Below are 24,051 nucleotides of genomic sequence, written 5' to 3'. Positions count from 1 at the left end.
GGGAGATGAGATTGAGATGAAGGTTATTATGATAAGCAAGACTAACTTGCAAGTACTACCATCGAGGTTAGTTGAAATATCTGCTTCCAACAATTTGCATTTTTAGTTTATATTCTACTGCTTAACATTTTTGTTCAATGCATGTTCATGAAGTTATTTTGGACAATTTTTTCCAATAGTTACAAACCTTACTTCTACTGAACAATTCTCCACCAAAACCGGAAATGGAAAATCTGAAGTTTTTTTTTCAAGGATTTTTTTTATCGGTTTGGTGTCTTCAGCAAAGTTAGAAGAATTTTAAATTAGACTTTTTTTAAGGAATAAAATCAATTTCGCAAAATTCATTTATTATGAGATTTTTTTATGTTTCTGGGAACACCTTTCGAGCCATAGAGATATCCACGGGCGAGAGTGTGTTAGTTTGAAGTTAAGTTACACGCATACATAGGCAAATCGAGTAGAATGATTCGTCTGTCAAAATCAGCTGTGCCCTTTGTTATACCACGAGCACGTGGAAAACAGCTGGTTTTTACAGGCGATTTGTCTACTCGATTTGCCTATGTCTGCGTGTAAATAGTGTAAACAAAATCAGCTGCTTGGAATTCAGCCAATCACAATCGATCAAAACCAAAACAATACTTTAAATACAAATACTAACACAGAAACATGGTGTGCGTGAGAGAATCCGTGGAGATCTCTATAGAAACGTATGGATAAAAATAATGCCGCTGAGTTATTAATTTTTGATAAGATTGTGGTTTTTTTCGGAAAAATTTTAAATTTTAGGGTAAATATACCCATTTTAATCCTAATAAGCGGTCGTGTTTGAATGATGCTGGATAATCTGGAGTGTTCCTTGAAATTTACTAAAACCAAGTACACCAACGAGTAGAGCATTTCTGTTTATTTTCACTTTTACTAAAAGTTATTCTTTTCCTTTTACAAGCATTTAAAAAAAATATTTCCCAAATGTATTCTAATCAGACGAGAATGCTTTGGGCAACGCCCATTTTTCTATTTTCAGCTTAGTGCTTTTTTCTTCCAGCGCTCTTTTGGGTCTACTTAGTACTGTCATTTGTGATGAAATTTTAAGCGAACACTCACGAAAAGTATCATTTATAGAGAACATTTCCTGGCATCACTGACTCACACCATCAGGCGCTGCTAGTGGTGTTGGTGGCCACCCTTTGTTCGTTATTTGGCTTCGCTTCTCGCTCGGTTTTCTTCAGACTTCTGTTGGAATAGGTCGTCAAAAGTCAAACGTCCAAAGACTTGGCGCGTTTGTTTTTTTTTTATGGCGCTTGGTAATTATTTACATTTTTCGGGATTATTTTTCAAGAGAGCGACTAACTAATGTTCAAAAGATCATGTTGCCGGTAGTTGGAAGCAATTTCATGTCCTAAGCGCTTTGAAAACGTTAGCGCAAGTAAAAAATATTGATGGCGACTTTCGTTAAGCAGTTAAGCTCTCATCTTGCGTGTGGATGTGTGTGCCAACAAAATGATAAGAAATGGTCTCAAAAAATTGAAATTATGATCAAAAGTGCATTAAATTTGATCTTTTGGCCAGTAAGTGGCATATATTTGCGTGCTTATTCAAGACGGTGCTGTTGCTACTAAATAGTATTTTTGGAGTTTTAATTGAGCATTAAATTCTCCATATGACGAAGATAGGTGTTTGATTAGAAAGGGTATATTTTCACTACCAGAAAAAAACATGATTTCAATGTTTAATGCATAATCAAAATTGCAATCGAAAAGTCCTTTACATATTTTTTGATAAAGGGCACCGTTTCAAGGTAGTTTAAAAATGTAACCTTTTCGAAAAAAAATATTTTTTGAAATTTGGAAGCAAGACTATTTTTAAAAGGTTTGATATTCACTATTACGCAAGACACTAAAAAAATTAAATTTTGTTTTGTTTCTTGTTTCTATTTCTTTTATTCGCATAATTTCAGCAATTAATGGTCAAATATTCAATGTCTCTTAAGCATTTTTTTTTTTGTATTTATTTAACATTACGCGAAAAATATTTTCAAGATTGGAAGTCATAGTCACATTAAAAAAAATCGAAAAATTAGTACTTTTCAGTTAAAATTAAACTATCTTGAAAGAAGAGATGAACCCAAGGTTAAACCAGCCTCCGGCTGAAAAACTATAAGAATAATAAAAAAAAACTATGTATTATGAAAACGGTGCACTTCATCAAATAATCTGTGAAATACTGAAGTAAAAAAAATCGAGACAAATTTCAATTTAAAAAAATGATTTTTTCAAAAAATAAAAAAAAAATATGTTTCTTTGCCTCAAAAATTGCGGCTTTGTATTTTTTCCGTGAACCATTTTTTTAATAATCCAGATTTTGGAATATTTACCATCTTTGTATGGACAGCTGCCAAAATTTGATGGGTGAACCAATGACACAAAATGGCTTCTTTGCTCATAAAAATACAAAAAAAAATACACTAAATTAGCCAATTTCTTGAAGAATTTTATGTTGTACTTTTTTCATTTTGTTTTTTTTTTATTTCATTTTTAGTATTTAAGCTTGCATTTATTAATCTTGTTGAGTTTTATATTGTTTTTCTTATAGTACCTACTACTTAAAATTTGGCAAACCATAGGATGTATCGTCGTTAATTTAAACGTTTAACAGCACTGGTATCGATAGGAAAATTGCTTGTCAAATATATTCATGCCAAACCAGCAGGTTTCACATCAAAAGGACCCGAGTTTAATCAAACTTCGCATGAGGATTTTTTTTAGAAGTTGCTTTGGAATTTGATATTTTGCATTTTATTCTTTTATTGAATAAATATTCTACGTGTGAATAAAAACCTATTTCAAGACTGGAAGATATATTTCAAATAAAACATCATCGAGAAAATAAGAAAAAAAAACTTTTCAAAAATTGCTTCAATGATCGCCCACGCTATCGCTCTTTCTGGCACCCTTCTTGTTTCGCTCACAGCTCGAAACCGACACCGTTTCCTTAACGCTCGAGGCACAACTCTCCTCGCCAAGACGGTTGTAGCTGCCAAAGATTTCCCCAGTCTTCACAATCTGTACAGGAACACAACCCCGGTTAGTAGGTGTGAGACAACCCAAACAAGGACAAACACCAAACAAGCTAGCAAAACCACCACCAACGACAACAACTAAACGAAGACACAAAAGAACAAATCCGGTACCTTCTTCAGGCAGTTCCGCTCCTGCCGCAGCTGGTCAATCACTTTGTTCCGGTGGCTTACGGCGCTGTTCGCCTCCGCCAGCGACTGTTCACACTTGCGCAGCTTCCGCTCGAGCTGCCGGTTACGATCGTAGTGGTTCTTCACCTCGTCGACCAGCGACCGGTTGTCGACAATTGACTGAGTTCGGTGGCCAGAGCCGAAATATTTAACATTTTCAAGATGTTTCATCAAAGCTAATGAGCTTACCTGTGAATCTAGCTGGTTTTTCAAGGTGTTGATTTGCTTGCGAAGCTCGGCGTTTTCCCGCTTGGTGGCGTCCAATTCCTCCGAGTTTGCACGAGAGACGTTCTGCAACTCTTGCAGCAATTTGGTGTCCGACTGGGAGTGAAGCTAAAATAAGGTTGCTTGAAGTTTCGTTCCAACATTAAACCTAACTTTTTTTACCTTATTGGAATCCTTCAAAGATTCCAACGAGTTATTCAGGAGATCTATTTCTTTGCTCATCTCATCAATACGCAGCGATCGCTGCTCCAACTCTTGGTTCTTTTCCTGCATCATATGTCTCAGCTGATCCAACATTGGCTTACTGTTGGAATCACAATCTGCCGACCGAATGTTGGAATCCGTATCGAATTCACTCTCCGTCTGATGGAACTTTTCCTCCAACAGCTGTTCCAGGTTTTTGATTTGTCTAAAAGTTAAAATAAAACAATGAATCGCAAGTTCAACCTCGTTTGCCTCAACACCCACCGTTCCTTCGCGTCCAGCTCTTGCCGCAGCTCCTCCACCTGGGCGTTCTCAATCGGATAGTTTGACGAAACGGCCAGATTCACCGATATGGTCGGTTCCTCCACCTTCACCTTCGCCGCATCACCGCGACTTCCAAACAGCTCCTCGATGCTCACGTTGAAGAACTCAATGCCGCTAATGTCCCAGCTACCGGTGGTGTACGCCCTCCGGATGACCTCCAGCAGGGCACTGCGGTCACCCTCGAGCCGTTTGGCCGCTTCCGGCCCGAAGCGGGCCTCGTTTTTGCGGTACATGTCGCGCATTTGCTCCAGCCGCGTGCGGCACGTGTCCTGGATGTTCTGGATCGCCTCCACCAGGTCCAGGTTCATCGTGCGCAGCTGCTTGATCCAGTCGCTGAACAGCTGGACCTGGGTGAGGATGGAATGTTTAATGTTTTGAATGTTAAACTCTCGAGGACGTTTGTGTATAGCATATCCTTCCCTAATACAGTCCAACTGCAAGCAAAACTTTTTTGTAGATACCGAGGAGATTTTCTCTTATCCACTTAAAAAAAGGAGCATCAACACTTTCCGTCTTCCAAACCCCTTTCTATGTCCTTGGTGAACGGTGAAGGACAATGGACGCTATCGTGGTGGTGAGAATCTGCTTCAGATGGAATTGGTTTTATTCACAATTATCAAGTCATCGACAACTTGAGTCACATCACATGACAAAGTCCAGTCTACAATCCGCTAAAATCACCGGTTCCTAGCATAGCGAAATCTGTCAAAATTTCAATTTTTATATCCAGTATTAAAAAAACATGAAGTTGGATCTTGAGAAAAAGGCAATTACATGTACTTATTAGTATTTGTATAACTAAAGTTTAATTTATAGGGAGAGAAACCTTGCTATTTGTGCAAAGGTTTGTTTTGTCCGATTATGGTAGAAATACTTTTGTCCATTTATTTCGAATCAATAATATTAGAAATTAAAATTATCAAATCTAGATTTAATTCTCAAAAGGTCCTATCTGCATAGGAAACCCATGACGAATAGGTTGTTTTAAAAATTTATCTAGAAATGTGATTAAGTTTTCTTCATACAAAAATGTATGAAAATTTTAGTGCGTTTTTTTGGGAAAAATTATATTAGTAATTTAGAAGAAGAGGAATTTTAAAAAATTAATGGTTAGTAAGGTATGTAATTAGCTAATCTAAACACTAGTTAAAAAAATATTTAACCGGAAATTTTGTAAACCTTTTTATGTAAACATCAAAAATTAGATTATAATGGCAAAATAGTAGTTTATGCAACAAGTTGCAAAAAGAGGATTTTTTCAGCACGAGCCGTACATTTATCCAACGAGGTTCACCGAGTTGGATAAATACGAAGAGTGCTGAAAAAATTAAGTTTTGCAACGAGTTCCATACAACATTTTTTGCAATTCCAAAAAACACACACTGAGTGAAATTTTATGTCAAATTTTCATGTATTTTGTCAATAAATCGTTTAAATAAAAAAATGTTGAAAAGTGTTACTTTTCGAAACAAGTGCCGAAAAGTTCAACTTTTCAGCACCCATTTGAACGCTGAAAAGTAGAACTTTTCAGCATTTATTTTGAAAAGTGTTGCTATTCGATTCTGTTATTTTCGGTACAGAAAAGTAGGCTATTTCGTCGTTCAAGAATGACAGGAAAAGTAAGTAGTTTCACTACGGAATTGCAAAAAGAGCAATTCCAGCTCAAATCAGGAATTTTTCTGGTACTTTTGTACCAGACCCTCTCCGATTTCAATGAAACTTTGTAGACATGTTATCCTAGGCCTATATAAGCCATTTTTGTGTATATGGAGCCAATAGTACTCGAAAATAACTTTTGAAAAGGGCGTAAGGTATTTAAATATTTTTGTATTTTGTAATTTAAAAATTACTGTATCTGTCTTTGTAATTAGCTTATATCTGCCTTTGACAGCATTTCAATTGGATGTAAGGTAAGGGCTTACAGATTACGCCCTTTTCAAAAGTTATTTTCGAGTACTATTGGCTCCATATACACAACAATGGCTTATATAGGCCTAGGATAACATGTCTACAAAGTTTCATTGAAATCGGAGAGGGTCGGGTACAAACAGCCCGGGAGCATGTTGACAGCTCCCATACAAACTGAGCGTACCCCGTTTTGTGGGCCCAGTGGGCCTAAGATGGCGGCCTTCGATATTATCTGGCCAAACTTTTGAAAATGCCGAATAGTTTAAATAAATATAGTTTTTGCTTTGTTTTGGTTTAAAATGACAAAATAAGCATTCTGGAATAATTTTCTTGAGACACTTGTTTAGAGATATGCCACGTTCAAATATTAGTCTAGAACAGTTGAAGTGAGCGTTCCGCAAAAGCCGTTACGAAAAAAAAATTTCCTATGCAAACTTTGAGTTGCGTATTTGATGGACGGACTCCGACGAGGCCCACTTGCCATCTGTTGGTGAATACGCGTAACTCACGAAAATTGTCATCTTAGGGTCCGGTTGGGTACAAAACAGCCCCCTGGCACCACTGTAAATGTCTAGAACGTTTGACAGTCACCAAAACCTCGAAGAGCCCACGCATTAGTATGTGTGAAGAGCCCACAATAAACAATGCATTGAATAGAGTTTGAGCATTAGTATGTGTGAAGAGCCCATCATAAACAAAGCCTTGGATGAAGTAGTATTGGTGTCTTCTGATTGTTTACATGAATGGCGCGCTAAATCAGAAATAATAATTTTGTGATAAAATTATTACACAATTTGATTCGAGTGGTCACGCGAGTGGTCCTGTGTATCTTGGGCATATTTCTGGACGTTTATCGTGTGTGTATGAGGCCGGAAACCAAGGAGCTCTTGAATCGGCCGGCTGGCTGGCTGCAGCCGGAGAATCAGAGTAAAATTATACCTCTTCCGAAAACCGGTACCGGCCGGGTTCTTGTTTTTTCGGAGCAAGAATCCGACCGAAAGCTGCTCTGAAAGAAGAAGTAAAGAACCTTCAACAATAGCAATGGAGGATAAACCAAATTAAAGGAAACATTCGAATCGACCGGGAAAATCGGGGACCGAGGATCGACAATTCGAGCCAAACATTTCATTAGGGCACAAAACCAAAAAGTAAACATTTGGGATTATTCCACTATTCCACTCCATAGTACACTCCCTACATGCCCTCCAAGAATCAGATTGATAGCAAACAATTTCCTATTGAAAAAATCAAAAAACAAAAGGGCACATAACAATGTTCACTCCAAACCAGAAAAAAGTTCAATTGTGCCCTTTTCTTTTCGTTAGTTTTTCGTGGTTAAGGAACTTTCTATGTTATAAAGTGAACTTTTCATACATTCTTAACACTAATTCTCTTCAAAACAAAGTTTGGTTAACGTTTCACCAAGGGTTTCTGCAGAAAAAAAACTTCGTCGAAATACAATATTGAAAACGGCCCGCGGCTGCTGTTCAGTACACTTTTGAAGAATTTTAATGTTTCACATACCTTATCTGCTCCATTCGATCATAAAACTTCACCAATTATCAAAATTTCCACTGAATTCCTCATTATTTCTAACTAAACAAAAGGGCCCATAAACATCATTCAAAACAACAATCCGGTGACAGCGCTTTAGTGCCCTTTTAGTTCTCTTCGAAATTGCATTTAGAAAGGGCCCATTATGAACAGCAGTTGGAAAGCTAAAAGGGCCTAATAACGAGATTTTTTAAAATTATGAGTTTTATTGCGAAAATCAACATAAATTAAGAAGCAGTAAAGCAGAGTTGAGGATAATGGTGTATTTTATCGAATCATCAGTAAAAATACCATCAGTCATGCTTATTTTTTAAATAGGAATTGAAACAAGTTGTCCATTTTTTGCAAGCGATTTTCTCGAATCGCGGTTTTTGCTTTTGTGCCCTAATGAAATGTTTGGCTCGAATTGTTCCCCACACTTTGTTTATTTTTCAAAATCTAACAGTTAGGTTTTACGCCGTGACGTCATTTGACAGCTCGTGTGCACTGTTTACATGGTCTTCGTCGATTGTCGACGAATTTCCCCGAACAAAATCGACGACCGCATCGAACTGTGCTAAGTCCATGTAAACAGTGCACTCTTTCTAACCTCCAAATCGAGTCGGCGTAAAACCTAGTAGACACCTTCGTTTTCTTCTTTGTTTTCTTGGTGTTCGTCATCGAATATTTTGGTTTCATAAACATGGCGGCAGTGACAGAGGGCTGGTACAAAAGTACCAGAAAAAAATCCTGATTTAAGCTGGAATTGCTCAAAAGTTACTTTTCCCATTAACTTACACAAACTTTTATTTTTCCACTCTATTTTTGTAAACACATAAAAGTGTGTGTGTGTGTGTGCAACCAACCAAACGGAGCCACGCGGCCGCTTCTTACAAATTGAGTTGTTTCCATGTATTTTAGATTTACATTCTATACATGCAAATAACTCGCATAGGCATTTGGAAAGTGTTAGCTCTGTCGAGCTTCGGTGACCCATTTCTACGCAGGCTAGCCTTGCGCGAGGTACCTCAGCTTGAACCGACAAGCCCCGCCCTAAAGAACGTTTGCATCAATCGGATTCAAACGTTATTCAGAACTTCCGGATCCTTGCCAAATGGACAAAAACCCAGCGCGTATTTAGTTGGTAGTAACAGTTTTCCTAATTCCAGTCCAAGCTCACCAAGCTGTGATAGCGCAATGGTTAGCATTTTTGCTTATCAATCCATAGAACGGGGATCGAACCCCGCCTCGAGCGACTCTGATTTTAGTTCATATTACGTATTTCAAGTGTTAAACTTTTTCGTTGGGAGCAGATGGGCATCGAACCCAAGACCATTCGCTTACAAAGCGAACTCCGTTACCAGTCAGCAACGGCCACTCCCATATTTTTGTCCGTTCCGTTCCGTGAAAATTAAACGAAGATCCAACAAGGAAAGAGCTCACCGGGATAAGACAAAACGATCCTGGACGAAACATAGAGACAAATCCAAATCTTTGACTCGATCATCTCGACCACCATTCAGCATCAATCGCTCCCGACAGCACCGAAATTTCCACCAGCAGCTTCAAAATGTTCTGCTTCTAGCTAGGGCAAGCTCACCCTCGAGGGTCCCTGACATCGGTTTTGATTGCCCAAAAAAAACTGCCACAGAACTTCTAGTTTACGAATCACACTTCTCTTTGACCTCCAATTTGAAATTCCGTCGCTCAGCACTCGAAATCCGATTCTGAACCTCCCGGGTAATCAAAATATTAAACTTAAAATTCACTTAGAAACGAAAAAAATGCGGAGCAAAAATTCAAAACGTCACGACGCGCGCACGGCTTGCTTCGATCCCCCTGTAAACACATAAAAGTTACCCTTAAACAAGTTGAAACCCCAAGTATGAGATTTATATGATTAAATTAAGTATCAAAGAAGCTGGAGCGTACTTTTGCCCCGTTTTACTCTTATGTTTTGTATTCCTGTGCCTCCCGAGCTGCGATGCTATAAAGAGGACTTAACAAATAAATACCCGTCACCTATCCTTCCTAGCTGGCTGAGTAACCCTGTACTCGCTTCAGCCACATTAAATTTAATTCCAGTCGTTCCCAGCCTCTTAAGATGCACCATAATTCATCCTCTTCCACATCCCATCCATATTACCTAGTACGGCCATCTCCGTTCCGAGTGACGAAAAACCTGTACCAGGTACTATAATTGAAATTATTATTGTTATTACACTCCCGCCGTGTCTCCCCTCCCCCTCCGCTCAAGGTCCTCCTCAAATCACAGCCAGACCGCGACCACCTGTTACTCTCACAGGTGGGGTGGACAAGTGGAGCGCCGTCTTGCTCCAGTGACCTTGACGTCTGTATCTACTACACCTGCCGTGGTGGCGGTGGCCACGCTCCAGCTGCCGCACTCACCTTGAACTGTAGATCGTCCCCGTGGTCCTCGACGATCCGGAGTCGTCGCTCGTACTGCTGGTTCAACTCTTCCATCAGGGACGCGTCCAGCGATCTGGATTCGCCACAGCGGGCACAATCTCCTCCTCCGCCGTCCTCTTGCTGATCGGTGGGTGACGTCGTCATCGTCGGAACGGGTTCCGGCTGCTGGTGATCCACCGCGGGACAGGCTCCGGAATCCATCGGGGATTCTTCGTCGTTCGCGCTGGAGAAAAAGCAAAATTCACTGACAGCTTGGCTGGGTGGCAAAAACGACCATCAGATCACGGACTACTTTGTTTACGTCCAAGGAGGCAAATGCGAGAGAGCGCGAGAGTTGAAAACAAAAACATCACCCCAGTTCAGCAGCATCTAGAGCTTTGCGCAATGATGGTTGATGATGGTTAAGGTGAAGCAGTGGTTATCGCCTCGATCATAAAAAATGCAAATCTATCGAGAAACTAAAAGTGCAACATGGAGTTTAACTTTCTGTCAAGCTGTTGTGAAGTTTTCCATGACAGCTGGGAATGTTTCACTCCCTGTTACCGGCTCATATCTCTCTTTCTAATTTCTCGATAGCTGTTTTCTAAGGTCCTCTGTCCTATGTATCTTAAAGCTCTTAGCTATGTGTATAGGACCTTTTTTTGACTTTTTTAATTAAAAATGCTAATATTAGTTGCAAAAAATGCCATTGATTCCACGTTGCAATGCTGGCCCCGATACTTTTCAAGGGTGTTCTCCTAGGGGAACTGGGATAGATTAGTCTCGTCGGTTTATTTTATTTCTAGAGTTTTGAAAAACAATAGCTTATAGGACCTTTTAAAAAACTAGGTTTATTTGTTTAACCCTTTCAGGCCTGAATTTAAAATGATCCTGAGGACCATACAAAAATTATAGGCTACTTAAGAATATTAATAATTTAGCATTGGCATAGCATTGGTGTCTACCCGTAGTTGCTACTCTGTTATTGACCAGGACCTCCAAGAATTGCTCCGTGGACCACAGATGAAGAGTAGGAACCAATCATCACCACTTCGCAACTTCCAGATGTCCCTATCATGCTAGCCAATCACAGCGCCGGCCACGACCAATGGTAAGACACGGGGAAGTGGATAGGAATTTTAGTCCGATACTTGAGTGATGAAGACCGCTAAATCGGCTGCGTCTTCGACAAAGTATCACGTGAGGTTTGAGGGTGTTAGTAAGACGGGTGTGAAGCCAGGATTCACCGTGGTAAGTGATGCGGCCGGTCAAATCTATTTATAGTTCTTAATTCTTTATGTTCTTGGATTCATCTTAGAAGCTTTCCAATTTGGTTCACCAAGCTTTTAGTGGTGAATTCTGGTCGTGTTGAAAGTTCAATATTCTGCTAACGAGTATGCAGTCGAGTAAGTTCTTGAATTCAACTTTGCATTCAATATTGCATTGTCTGTTCTATGGTTCTCAGATTCCCATCAAGTTTCTTGGATTCTTATAGCATTCTTGTTCCGTCTAGTCAACTAAATCTCGATGGACTGGTGGTTAGCATTTTTGTCTGCTGACCCAAAGGACGGGGGATCGAACCCCACCGCGAGCTAATGAATTTTTCGTTCATATTCTTCAAGTGTTCAGAATTCCTTCTTTCCATAATTTCTCGATAGGAGCAGATGGGAATCGAACCCAGAACCTTCCGCTTACAAAGCGAACAGCGTAACCATTCAGCCACGCCTACCCCTCTACCTTAAGAATAAATATTTTGATTTTTGTGTCATATATGACCCATTAGGCCGGAAAGGGCTAACCCCACTACGGAGATTTTTGTGGAGACTTTGATAAATTAAATTTAAAAACCCTTGATCCGGGACCGTGGTGTAGGCCTCTCACCCAGTCGGCTGGGGTTCGATTCCAGACGGTCCCGGTGGCATTTTTCGAGACGAGATTGGTCTGACCACGCTTTCCGTCGGATGGGGAAGTAAATGTTGGCCCGGTCTAACCTAAAGCGTTAGGTCGGTAGCTCAATCCAGGTGTAGTGGTCGTCTCCCTGGGTCCTGCCTCGGTGGAGTCGCTGGTAGGCAGTTGGACTTACAATCCAAAGGTCGTCAGTTCGAATCCTGGGGTGGATGGAAGCTTAGGTGTAAAAAGAGGTTTGCAATTACCTCAACAATCAAGCTTTCGAACACCTCGTTTCGAGTAGGAATCTCGCAATCGAGAACGCCAAGGCAATGCAGTAGAGCGAATAATTTGGTTTTTTTTGAATTTGATATTTTTTTTAATCTGGCTAAATTTTTTAAGGTGAAAAAAACTTATCAGATTGGCTCGAGGTTTTCCCTGTCTTTTTCAAGAAATTCACGCAAACTGTGTAAACCTCAAGGTCAATAGCGGCGGCCACTACCTTAATGATGACGCACAGGTAAAAAGAGAGTGAGAGAATCAACCTAGTTACCTGAACAGGCGAACCTGACAGTACCGTGTCTGACAGAGCTGCAATCTGTGAACGTGTTCCAAATTCTGGGTGGCAACTTGCTGTTGAATTTTAATTTGTCTTGCTTCGGTTTGAAGTCCAGATTTTTAAAGGCATATTCCAGAGTGTTTTATGATGGTCCTTAACGCTATAGAGTTTCATATTTTTATAGGACCATAAAAAACTCTAGAATTTGTTCTTATTACAGATTGCAACATTTTTTTGATAATCGTGCAAGTTGTGGAAAGTTCTTCACAAAAATGCACACCTCAAATAAAGCAGAAAGATTTTTTTTAGGAATGAACAATTGTGGGCACTATTTTAAAAAAAAAACGAGAATTTCCCAGTTTATATTATACTTTAAGTGACTGTAACTTGAAAACGGTGAGAAATCTGTAAAGTATCTCTCAATTGCAAATTTTATTAAAAAATGAAATTAAAAAAAGTCTGTTTCCTAAAGATTTTTTTTTCAAAAACAATAGCTCAGCGGCAAATGTTTAATCCATACTTTTCTATGGCTCAAATGTACACTCAAAATCAGAAGTATCCCTCAAAAGGGTACTTTCAATCCTCAAAAAGGATGCTTTCTATCCTTTTCATAAGTTCACCCGGCGTCACCCTTTTAAAAGGGTATGTCAAAAACAGTACATTTTCGATACCCTTTTAAAGGGTGACGACGGGTGAACTTGAAAAAGGATACTTTTTACTTTGAGTGTAGCTATTCTTTTTCTAAATATTTCTAATCAATACCCACAACATTGCCGAAGGCGCCAAACCGATCAGAAAATTCCCTCAAAAGTTACAGAGTTTTTGTTTACCTGCCAAATTTTTATGGATTCTTGTATGGGTGATTTCGTAGATAATTGCCCAATTTTTAAATGGATTTCGGATACTCAAAAACAGAAGAAAACACTCCGTACCAATTTTGTTCGCAGTTTTTTGCTGTTCATCTCTATTTTTAATGAATAGGGGGTTTCCTTTTTTCTTCTTCAAATTTAATAATTAATTTACTTTACGTTACTATATAATAATATGCTTCTGTCCTCTCGCTCTTGTTTATCGAATCACTTCGCCATTTGAAGAAAAAAAAACAATAGAATTTTGTGTCCTTTTTCCATCTGTTGTTGCAGGCTGTTTTGCTCTTTTAGTTTACCTTCTTAATGTTGAATTTAAAACGCACTTTTTTTCGCCTTCACATTTTTTTCCTCTTTTCTGTTCAGTTTTTTTGTTTGTTTGTGTGTGTCCCTAATGCTATTAATTCACTTAAAGAATCGCGCGACGTTTCCGGTTGTCTGTCGGTCTGTCTTTGTCTCTGTTTTAATTAGCCTTAAATATGTGTGTGTGTGTCGGTGTGTGTTTTGCTTTCTTTATCTCTTTTTTTTTCTGTTTGTTTTTTAATCCTTTAAGTTTTGCTCTTCTATGTATAATATATTTATAAGTTTCTCGCGTTTATTTGTAATAAATAGTCGCGCGCGGGGGGTTTTGTGTCAAACAAAAAAAAGTGTTTTACAACTACGGCGATAGGAAGTAGTGTGTGTGTGTGTGTGAGTGAGTGTGTTTGTGGGTGTGAGAGTAAATGAACTGAACACAATGCTGCGCGCGTTCAACAAACTACGAATATAATTTTGCTTTCTTTATTTTCTTTGTACAAAAATCAAAATAAAAAACATTGAAACGATGAACAAAGCACGGCACGATCACACGCGGGAATCACGAAAGCAGGGTGACCGGTTTATTCGATGAAAATTACACGCACGCACGAAAGGAGATCTTCCTTTTAAAAGAGAGGAATTTCTTCGCCAGTTAACTTTCATTTTGCTGCATTTCTCTTCTTCTTTAATTGAATGGTTTCCCAATGTGTCTGTGAGTGTTGGTGTGTCCGAATTTGTGAGCGTGTATGTGTGTCTGTATGTGTGAGTAGTGTCCTGCAGCTGATGCCTTCCAATGCAACTGTTTACGTTCCCTTTTGTTACAGTGTTTAAGCTAGATACACATAAACCTTGCGGTCCTCGGGCGTTCGGGCCAGATATTCGCGCTCGATCAGGCCCTCTATTCTCTTCTTGATGATCACCGGGGACGGCATGAATCTGCTCTTGAGCTGGGTAGTCACATCCGATACCAGCAGATTGTGCTGCAGTTGAAAAAAAGAAAGCGTTAGTAAACGAATCCAACCCAGGCAGAACCGCGTAGATACTTACGGCCATCTTCTTGCGCGCCTTCATGATCCTCACGATCGCGGCCTCGATCTCGTGCTTGCGGTCCTCGTCCACCTTGCTGCGGGTTTCCTTCCGCTCTGGTTCCGACTCGCCCTTGGCGGCCACCGTTTGAATTTTGACCCTGAAAAACATTTCACGATTACAATCCAACTCTTCCCACTCTCAACCCCCCAGGAACGGCACCCACTTGTGGAACTTGGACACGAACGCGTCGTTCACGTAGAACACGTTCGTCGGCTCGATGTCCTTGGTCTTGGGCGTCCGCACCAGCAGACGCTGCTGTTGCTTGCCCATCGACAGCGACTGCAGCGCCCGGATCAGGTCCTTGCCGGGGATGTCCGTCTCCTGCTGGATCTCGTCGTACGACAACCGCTCCCGGTTGTTGAACAGCATCAGCACGCACATCTTGAAAGAGTCACACCAATTAGAAACTGTGGTGACCGCCTAAAAGATAAGGCAATCTACCTGGTACGTGGACAGCTGCAGGACGTGCTTCCGGGGCGCGCCGAGCGCCATCGACGAGGGTGGAGCGGAAACGGACGCCACGACGGCGGTACTGCTGCAGCCACCCTCGGCACTCTCCTTCTCAGCCTTGACGCCGTAGAACTCGGCGTTCATGTACACGGTGCCTGTTGGAGATGAAAATTTCGTGTAAGATGACAAAAAAATGTGATCTCGACTTGACTTTAAATTTCTGTGATTCTGCACAATTCTTCGCTAAGAGAATAGCAGACTTCTCTCTCTCTCTCTTAAGCGTTGGTCGGTTCTCCAATGTATCCTACTAGATTGCCGCCGAAAATAGAAACGCAGGATTCTCCGCTCGAAGACCCCAGGTGCTCTCTCTGGTCAACCTCCTTTAGTGTCCACCATTCGTGACCGTAAAGTTACTCGCTGGCACTCCACATCGAACTTCCCTTTGGGTTTGCGTCCTCTGGTCGTGCCGATCACTTCGGTAGCCGTTGTGTTGACGATGCTCTAGAGGGCTCCCCATTGCTCGTCCAGGTTACCCGTAGGCGTGTCCTCGTTGATCCGCTCGTCGAGCTTCCGACTGTACTCTGCAGCAAAGTCGTTACTCGAGAGGCGCTGGACGTTCAACCGCACTATCCTCGCCGTCCGCGGGGTCAACACGTTCGACTGCCTAGCTCGGATCTTGCACGCTACCAGGAAGTAATCGGCGTCGATGTTCGGTCCTCTGTACGATCGGAAATCCATCACGTCCGAGAAGTGTCGACCATCCACCGTAGAAACGTGAACGATTTGAGTGCACGATTCGCCATTCGGGTGGCCCAGCAAACGATCCTGCGGCGAAATTAACCAAACGTAGGCCGTTTTCATTCGTGCCAGGATGAAGGCTCTGCTTGCCGATGACAGGATGGAAGAACGCTTCCCCTCCGACCTGCGCGTTTGCGTCTCCAATGACTATTTTCTCGCCGTGTCTTGTCCATAGGTCTTATCGAGATGCTCGTAGAAATCGTCATCCGGCTTGTCGTTCGTCGGTGCGTAGTTATTGATCAGGCTGTAGTTGAAGAATTTTCCCTTTATTCTCAACACGCAGATCCGGCCATTCACTCGGTTCTTCTGAATCCCCAATCACTACGAAACCGACTCCGTACATCGCCTTTCCGCCACCACTGTAGTACTTGAAAGAGGTGTTGGCGATGGGGTCCACCGCCGTGAATTCTCGCTCTCCATGACCGGGCCACGGAACTTCCTGGATGGTGGCCACATGCACGATCAGCTTGTGCAGCTCCCGAGCAAGAAGGCCAGCCGAGTTTCTAATCGTTGTCCTTTTTATATCGTATGGTCTGATGCCGATTAATTCGTCCTGAATTTCTTATTTTGTTTATCTGAGTTGGTGGTTTGCTTCGGTATGCCGCCTTACCAGGGCTGCGAATACCTAGTCTCCAGGTGGGGCTGCCACCTTGCAGCTACCGGGAGCCAGACTGTTGATGGTCAGTCATTCCCATCTTGTTAGGGTCTTAAAGTCTGCATAAACCCGTATCACCATCGCAGCTGAACTGACTTGTTGCAAATCATGCCTGTCGTGTCAATACTTTCCACATCTCAAGCCGATGTTAAACAGCGCATTGGATAAGCCGTCGCCTTGTCGTAACCCTCGATGTGATGGGAAGGAATCACCATATTTGAAGAGAGCACCGGGTAACCAATCTTTGCTGGCTTTCTGTTGTCCTTCAGCAGTCTGATCTCCCTCTTCACTGTGTCGGGAACTGTTTGTCAGATGCGGGGTACCATGTTGGGCTTCAAAGCCGTCTCCATGCGCTCTCTGTTGAGGTTCTTGTTGATCACACAATTACTAATGTTCAAAACATTCCTGGTCAGTAATTTGATCGTTCGGTATTCCCATCCTTGATGTCATCCTGGTAATCTTGCACCAACCATGTAGAACATCAATTCTTTTTTTGGCTTGGCAGTCGTTGAGGCAAAGTTCAAAAAACGGTTGAATTGTTACTTGTCCGACGTTTCGATGTATTTAAAATCTTTATCAAGGAATCTATGAAAAAATCAACGAAAAAAAAATCTAAATAAAAAATCCAATACTCACCGAGCTGCGGCTGCAGCGTCAGCTGCCGGCCCGAGTGTTTGGCCAGGTAGAACCGCTTGAACGTTTCGAACGCCCTCCGCGGTGCCAGCGGGATGTTGCAGTTTGGCGTGGCAGACTGCAAAGATCAGCTTCGTTAGTACCAACACCCACAGCTGAGATTGATGAAACTTACCTGCGTGGGCCAAAAGCCGGTGGTCAGGATCCGGACCGACAGCTCGACCCCGTCCAGCGCGGACGGGTCGTTGCTGATGTGGTTCTTGAACTCCTCCATCACCGTGTTGGACACGGACATGTCCTTGAACATGCCCTCCAATTTTGAGGTAAATTGACAACCGCATTCAGTCTGCAAATGGAAACGTTTGGGTTTAGTTTTGAACCTCGAGCGACTCGCAAAAAACTCACCTTTAATTTCGATATCATGTTCTTCTCGGAGTCATCGCTGACCGACTTGTTCAGCAGCAGCCGCTTTGCCAGATGTGCCTTGTAGTATCGCTCGAACACGTCCTTCTCCAGCAAATATCGGAATAATACCATGGTCTTGTCCAGGATCGTTTCAATTTCTTGCTCGGACATCTACGAAAGATAGAAACAAAGTTTTAATCGTACAAAATCATTACGCTGAGTAGGGTAACTCACCCCCTTGCAGCCCTTTTTCAGCTTGTCGTCGATAAACAGCGACAGATACTCGGGCGATTTGCTGTTCAGGTTGAGGAAATGCTCAAAGTCGGACGAAATCATGTTCTTGAAGATTTTGTCGTTGCTGAACGAGTGGTGGAGGAAGTGGTCGAAGCGGTCCTTCAGATCGAGCAGGTTCTGCACGAACGTGATCGGGTTGGTGCCGCTTTCCTCCTCCTTCACCAGGTTCTTGCCCATCGAGCGCAGGTGCTGCGAGACGCAGTCGGCGATCGTCTTGAGGCCGCCGTTGACCCGCGAGAACAGCTTGTACATGCAGCCCAGGTCGTCGGTTTTGGTGTTCTTCAGCATGTACACGACGCCGGAGTTTTCCATGTCGACGATCGTGCGCATGTGCTTCTTGATGAGCTCGTCCTCGACCACCTCCACGATGCGGCTCTCGGTGCTCTCGTCCAGATACAGCTTGGCCCGCTCGGCTTCCTCCGTGATGCGAGCCTCAACCCGCCGGATGTACACGCTGGCGCTGTTCTCCGACAGGAATTTTTGAGATTCTAGCTTGTAGAAAGCTGCCGACTGCGTCAGAAACGGTCGCTCAAAGTCCTCCTCGTACACCCAGCGGCAGTTAATGCCCAGAACCATCAACATCTGGCACGCGTTCTTGATCGCGATGTGGTCGATGGCCTCACCCTTCCGCTCGCACATCACCATGTTCAGCAGCGTCTCGCGCATGTGATCCCGAATCCTCCCATACCGCACGACCTGATCCCGGAAGATGATCAAACCCAAATTATACACGTTGTCCACGTCGTTCTGCTGCACGTACACCCGGTCCATGTACATCAAAATGTCCCGGATCATCACCATCGACGTCTGGTGATCGTTCCAGGCCTGGTTGAGCGTCTGCAGAAAGTTGGAGTTGAAGCTACGCAGCACCTCTTCGCGCACCTTCGTCTCCAGGTGCTGTGTGACCACGTCCTTCAACCCCGTGTACAACCGCTCGCCGTGCTTGTGCAGCACCATCGTGTACGCATTCCGGTACAGCTCCTCGAACGACAGGCCCGAGTTGTTCTTCTTCTGAATCTCCTGGATGGCGTTCTTCAGCAGCGACCAGATGGACTCGACGTACTTCTCGTCCATGGTCATCTGAAAAAATAGAAAAACACAAAAAAAAACGTCAACAACCTCCAAAACCCCCCACTCAAACAACCCCTCAAAAACTACATAGATGAACGGAAATCTGGCCAAGGTGGAACACCACACCGGGTGGCGTTCGTGCAGCGGAACGGAACGACGGCGCACCGTCCTGCGGCGGAGAGCGGCAGCTGGTCGGGGAATACGACTGTTGCCGCTGCTGGCGGCGACTGCTGATCCGCTGCTCTTCATGGCGGACGACCGTGACGACGACGAAACCCGGGATTGCGCTAGCGCGTGATCATGGGTACGGGAGTGGGCCGTAATTTGCTTAGAAAGAATCGTAAATCTTGAGGGGGGGAATTGGAAGCGGGAATTGTATAAAGGTGCACGATTTGGGAAGAATTTGGAAAAAGCTGAACGAGCTGTCAAAAGGAAAGCTCGATCACAGCAACCCCGGTGAAAAATATTCAAGTCTACCTTGGTGATATCCATAAACCACGTTACATGAATCCTTTTTTACCTTCTTCAATGAGGAAAAAAAATGAAGTCACGGCATAAAACAAGCATAAAACCTAATTGATTTAAGTTGAACAGAAGTTGTCTATGTTATCCCATGTGTTGAAGTAAAATTTTTAGAAAATCTTCAAAATATTATAAAAATTTAAAATAAATCATTGAATTTGAGAAGGCATAGTATATTTATCACGAGAGAATAAACATGTTGTGACTGTTAAAAAGTTATGGGTCAACACATTTTTCTAAAGCCACTTACAATAACATTTCTATATGTATCTAAGTTAAATAATTTATTTAAAGTCAAATAATAATTTACATTTAGATTACCCACACATTTTTAAGAAGTGCTTTTGATGCTTTACCCTACACCAACACTATCATTTTTGTTCTATTACTTCTAAAAAAAAAACAAAAAAAAACTTTTTTTTACCAAAAACTGGGCTCTAAAATATTTCATGAGAAATAAAAAAAATATTGAAGGTCAACAAAAACAAATTACAGTGTAAAAGTTTGGAAACCAGTCGTTTGCCAATTCTGCAAGCTGTTTGTTAAAAAACTTTTCCGCAAACAATATGGCGGAGCAGTTTGACAGTTTGCCTGCATTTCTAGTGTTTTTTTATAGGTCCTATAAACATAAGTGCGAGTTTGTTTGTTTGACAAACTCGCAAACAAGACAAAATGTCAAAATGTCAAACACAAAAAAGTGCGAGTTTGTTTGTTTGCTATCCATAGTCTAATACCTCCTTAATACGACCTTAAGATGCACTTTGAAATATGAAAAAAACTAACTACATTTTCATTAATGTTTTGTTAAAAATCAATCAAACTTTGTGGATTAATGAAGTGTACAAAAAATTTTTTGGCCTTGATTTATATCTTAGTAAATTTTGCAATTTTTAAAGTAGATAGTTTTGGCAGGTCAATGTCAGGGTAGTTATGACGACATTCTTTCCCGTCGATTTTAATGTTGGAACTTTACAAAGAGGTCAGATATTTAACAACGGATAAAGTTTCTGTACAGGGCTGTATGAACAATTTTCTGATACTGACCGGCCCGCGGCTTAATGGCTACGGCTCCCGCCTTATAAGCGGAAGGTTCCGGGTTCGATTCCCGACCGGTCTCCATACCTTCACACTTCATACCCGGGAGGCGGAGTCTTGTCGCAAAAAGAACGATACACGCCTGTGGATCCGTTGACGAAACCGCAAGGTTTAAGAGGGCCACATTATAAGGTGTTACGTCGATTCCGTTTTTTCCGTTTTTTTCTCCTTGAAATTATTCGACTATAATTGAACTTTGAATATGAACAAAAAACGCATGGAATCAGGTGGGATTCGAACTCACACCTTTGGATTGGTAGTCAGATGCTATAGCCACTCGGCCACCGAGGGGTTGACAACCCTTGAGTGAATTAATCCGTAGTGGTGAAATAATGTCACAAGGTCATTTACTATATAATACAACAATCCCTTCCCCAACGATTCCCCTACACACACACTACACACCATATTCTATAAATAACTCGAAGTGGTTGGTACGGTATGTCCTCACTTCTTCTTCTTCCCCTGATGATTCCATGAAATGTGGGTTCCGTTCATAGAATCTGTCTCTTGCGGTTAATGCCTACTGCGTTGCCGGGCCGCTTTAGTGAGTGTAATACATTTCGGGGGTTCTCGAAAGTACTGCAATCATTAATAATGACAAGAAAGAACTTGAGGCGTAATCTAACCATAAGTTCTGCCCGGATGCTTTCTTCGGACTGGCTGCGCTTGTGTTCGATTAGATTAGATTAGATTAGGGCTGTATGAACAATTTTCTGATACACTTAATTAAACATATCTGAGTCCAACCAAGGCCGGGACCGACGTTTTACTTCCCCATCCGATGGAAGGTTGGAGCAGATGGGAATCGAACCCATGAGCTTCCGCTTACTAAGCGGACAGCTTAACCATTCGGCCAAGCCTGCCACCGTGATCCTGTAATGTCCTTTGAATTTGAAACAGGATGTAACCCGTGAAAAGGCATTTATTCAAAAAAATCGTTTTTCTATGATCTTTGGAAGCTTTCTTTAATTACGTAACGCAGAATTTTGGATTTTTGAGATTTCAATAGAAGGGTCCACGTGGTTTATGGATGGTCCCTTAAGTGCTTATAACTGTTGATAGAATTGTCAGATCTTCAATGTTTTGGACTCGTTGGAAAGGTCTTTTCAATACCTTTCTAAAAATGTGTAACGAGACCGATTTTCTCACAAAAACCACCTTTTTTATAATCTTTCGGAATGTAATCAAGATCGTTTTGCCTTCCTCACCTTACTGCGGAAAGGCTATAAAATCACTCGAAAAATGAACTTTTAATTAGACCTCCTAGACCTACCGTCAATTATACATATTGACTCAGAATCACCAGCTGAGCAAATGTCTGTGTGTTTGGCTGTATGTAGACATGTGTACCGAATCAATGTCACTGGAATATCTCGTCACTGGCTGAGCCGATTTTGACCGTATTGGCCTCATTCGATTCGTCTTGAGGTCCCATAAGTCCCTATTGAAATTTATAAGATTTAGTAAAGCACATCAAAAGTTAAGCTTAAACAAATGCTGCATATAAATTTTTCAATTTGCAGAAAAGGGTGGTTTTTGCATGGAATATTATATATTTTTAGAAAGGTTATGAAATGACCTTCCTTGAGGATTGAGAATTTTCAAGATCTGACTTACCTATCTAAAATTAAAAAAAAAAAATGGTCTGAATTTACATAACCTCAAATGGTCGGGTCTGATCGCCACGAAATGGCCGTGTAGAGGGATGCCATTTTCCTCAAAGCCGGTGTCTGTATAATCTTGACAAATAGTCTGTAGGTAGTGTGTTTTTTATGCACATCACTTATTTTTATTAGGACCTCTTTAAGAGGTCTGCGATCACGTTAGGGGAGATCCATAAGCATATCTTTAGAAGTACTTAATTTAACTTGTGATTTTGAATAGAGACTTATGGGTCCACACAAGGGTACACAAGACGGATCGACTGAGACCAAAACGGTCGAAATCCGTGAAGCCAATCCGGAGATAATCGAGTGGCAATTTTTTGTCCACTTACCTACACATATCCACACAGACAGATCTGTTCAGATCTTGATTCTGAGTCGATAGGTATACGCGAAGGTGGGTCTACGAGGTCGAATTAAGAAGTTCATTTTTCGAGTGATTTTGTAGCATTTCCTCAGTAAGGTGAAGAAGGCAAAAATACATTTCAAATTAATTGAAATCCCAATCTAAAAAAGTTTTTGCCTTCCTCACCTTACTGAGGAAAGGCTATAAAATCACTCGAAAAATGAACTTCTTAATTCGACCTCGTAGACCCACCTTCACGTATACCTATCGACTCAGAATCATGTTCTGAACAAATGTCTGTGTGGATGTGTGTAGGTGGGTGGACAAAAAAATGTCACTCGATTATCTCCGAACTGGATGAACGGATTTTGACCGTATTAGTCTCATTCGATCCGTCTTGGGGTCCCATAGGTCTCTATTTAAAATCAGCAAGTTTAGTTAAGTACTTCGAAAGTTATGCTTAAAAAACGATTTTGGCGTATGTTCGGAAGATTGTAAAAAGGGTGGTTTTTGCAAGAAACACTATCATGTTACACATTTTCAGAAAGGTATTAAAAAGACCTTTCCAATGAGCCCAAAAAATTGAAGATCTGACAACTCTATCAAAAGTTATTAGCACTTAAGTGCTATTTATACACTTTTTGGAGGCCGGATCTCAGATATTTCAGTAAAAATTATGTCCGGGTCCATCATGCGACCCATCGTTAGTTAGATAATTGAAAGACCTTTCAAATGAGCCTAAAACATCAAGGATCTGACAGCCCTATCAAAAATTATTGGCACTTAAGTGTTATTTATATACTTTCTGGAGGCCGGATCTGAGATATTGTGATAAAAATATTGTCTGAATCTTCCATGTGAACTTTCGTTGGATAGGTATTTTTTATCACACCTTGCCGATGAGCCAGAAAAATTGTAGGTCTGCGAACCCTCTCAAAAGAAATCAGTAATATAATTGATTTGTTAAACATGTTAGGGGAATGTTGCTATTTTTACTGAATGTATTGACTTTATGAATGTGAGGAAGGCACCAACCACCTAAAGGTGGATTAAGTATTTTCAAAGAAAATTCACAAATTAAAAAAAAATGCATTCCAGGAAAAGTTCAAAGCCCCAAATCTACCCGCATCCGCACCTGTCCCTGAACGAAACAAAATCACCCTCAAACGAGACATTCCCATCATCAACTCCGACCGACCGACCTTGAGAATTCCCTCCCGGTTCACCGGTTCAGTATCCTCCCACAGTCACAGTGCGCTCCGGGTTTGCCACCATTGCCAAAGTTCGTCATCCCAACGAACCAGCTGACGTCGCTCCCCTTTCCTTTTTACACCTCGGCCATCAATCGATCGCTCTCATCTGAAATTCCCCACAATGAAGCATTTTTGCGGTTGTTGTTTTCGCCACTTACCGGGAAAGCCCGAATCCGCATCTTGCCTTCCTTTTTCTGCGTCGAAATGCGACTCATCTTGGCCGGGTGACAATGGTCGGTGTCGCGGTCCAACGCAAATCCGGATGATGTTGTGGGAGAGGAGGCGGGTTCAAATTCCGCCCACACTCACTGAAT

General features: G+C 41.8%; 2 protein-coding genes across 4 annotated transcripts in view; both read right to left on the bottom strand.

Annotated features, from left to right (window-relative positions):
- The window catches only part of LOC6043713 (paramyosin), a 46,027-nt gene extending 35,820 nt beyond the window's left edge, over window positions 1-10,207 (bottom strand). For 2 of the 3 annotated variants that reach the window (XM_038253554.1, XM_038253555.1), the window contains exons 1-5: window positions 9,851-10,206; window positions 3,941-4,347; window positions 3,635-3,881; window positions 3,437-3,580; window positions 3,191-3,367 (exon numbers count right to left, since the gene is read on the bottom strand). In XM_038253554.1, the coding sequence (XP_038109482.1) occupies window positions 3,191-3,367; window positions 3,437-3,580; window positions 3,635-3,881; window positions 3,941-4,347; window positions 9,851-10,072 (1,197 nt within the window). In that variant the 5' untranslated portion in view covers window positions 10,073-10,206. Of the gene's footprint in view, window positions 1-3,190; window positions 3,368-3,436; window positions 3,581-3,634; window positions 3,882-3,940; window positions 4,348-9,850 lie in introns of all 3 variants that reach the window. The other variant, XM_038253556.1, reaches the window with a different exon arrangement.
- A 3,024-nt stretch (window positions 10,208-13,231) lies between these two features.
- LOC6043716 (cullin-3) lies at window positions 13,232-24,029 on the bottom strand. Its single transcript, XM_038252416.1, has 9 exons — window positions 23,896-24,029; window positions 17,724-18,863; window positions 17,490-17,660; window positions 17,260-17,430; window positions 17,088-17,202; window positions 14,990-15,153; window positions 14,712-14,929; window positions 14,507-14,645; window positions 13,232-14,439 (listed from the first exon to the last, which is right to left on the bottom strand). The coding sequence occupies exons 1-9, from the start codon at window positions 23,950-23,952 to the stop codon at window positions 14,287-14,289; spliced, it is 2,328 nt and encodes a 775-aa protein (XP_038108344.1). The 5' UTR covers window positions 23,953-24,029; the 3' UTR covers window positions 13,232-14,286.
- Window positions 24,030-24,051: the final 22 nt, after the last annotated feature.

This window comes from Culex quinquefasciatus, chromosome 2, assembly GCF_015732765.1.
Source record: "Culex quinquefasciatus strain JHB chromosome 2, VPISU_Cqui_1.0_pri_paternal, whole genome shotgun sequence".
Classification (NCBI taxonomy): Eukaryota; Metazoa; Arthropoda; class Insecta; order Diptera; family Culicidae; genus Culex; species Culex quinquefasciatus.
The sequence above is the reverse complement of the archived record's forward strand: the minus strand, read 5'-3'. Positions and strand labels throughout refer to the sequence as shown.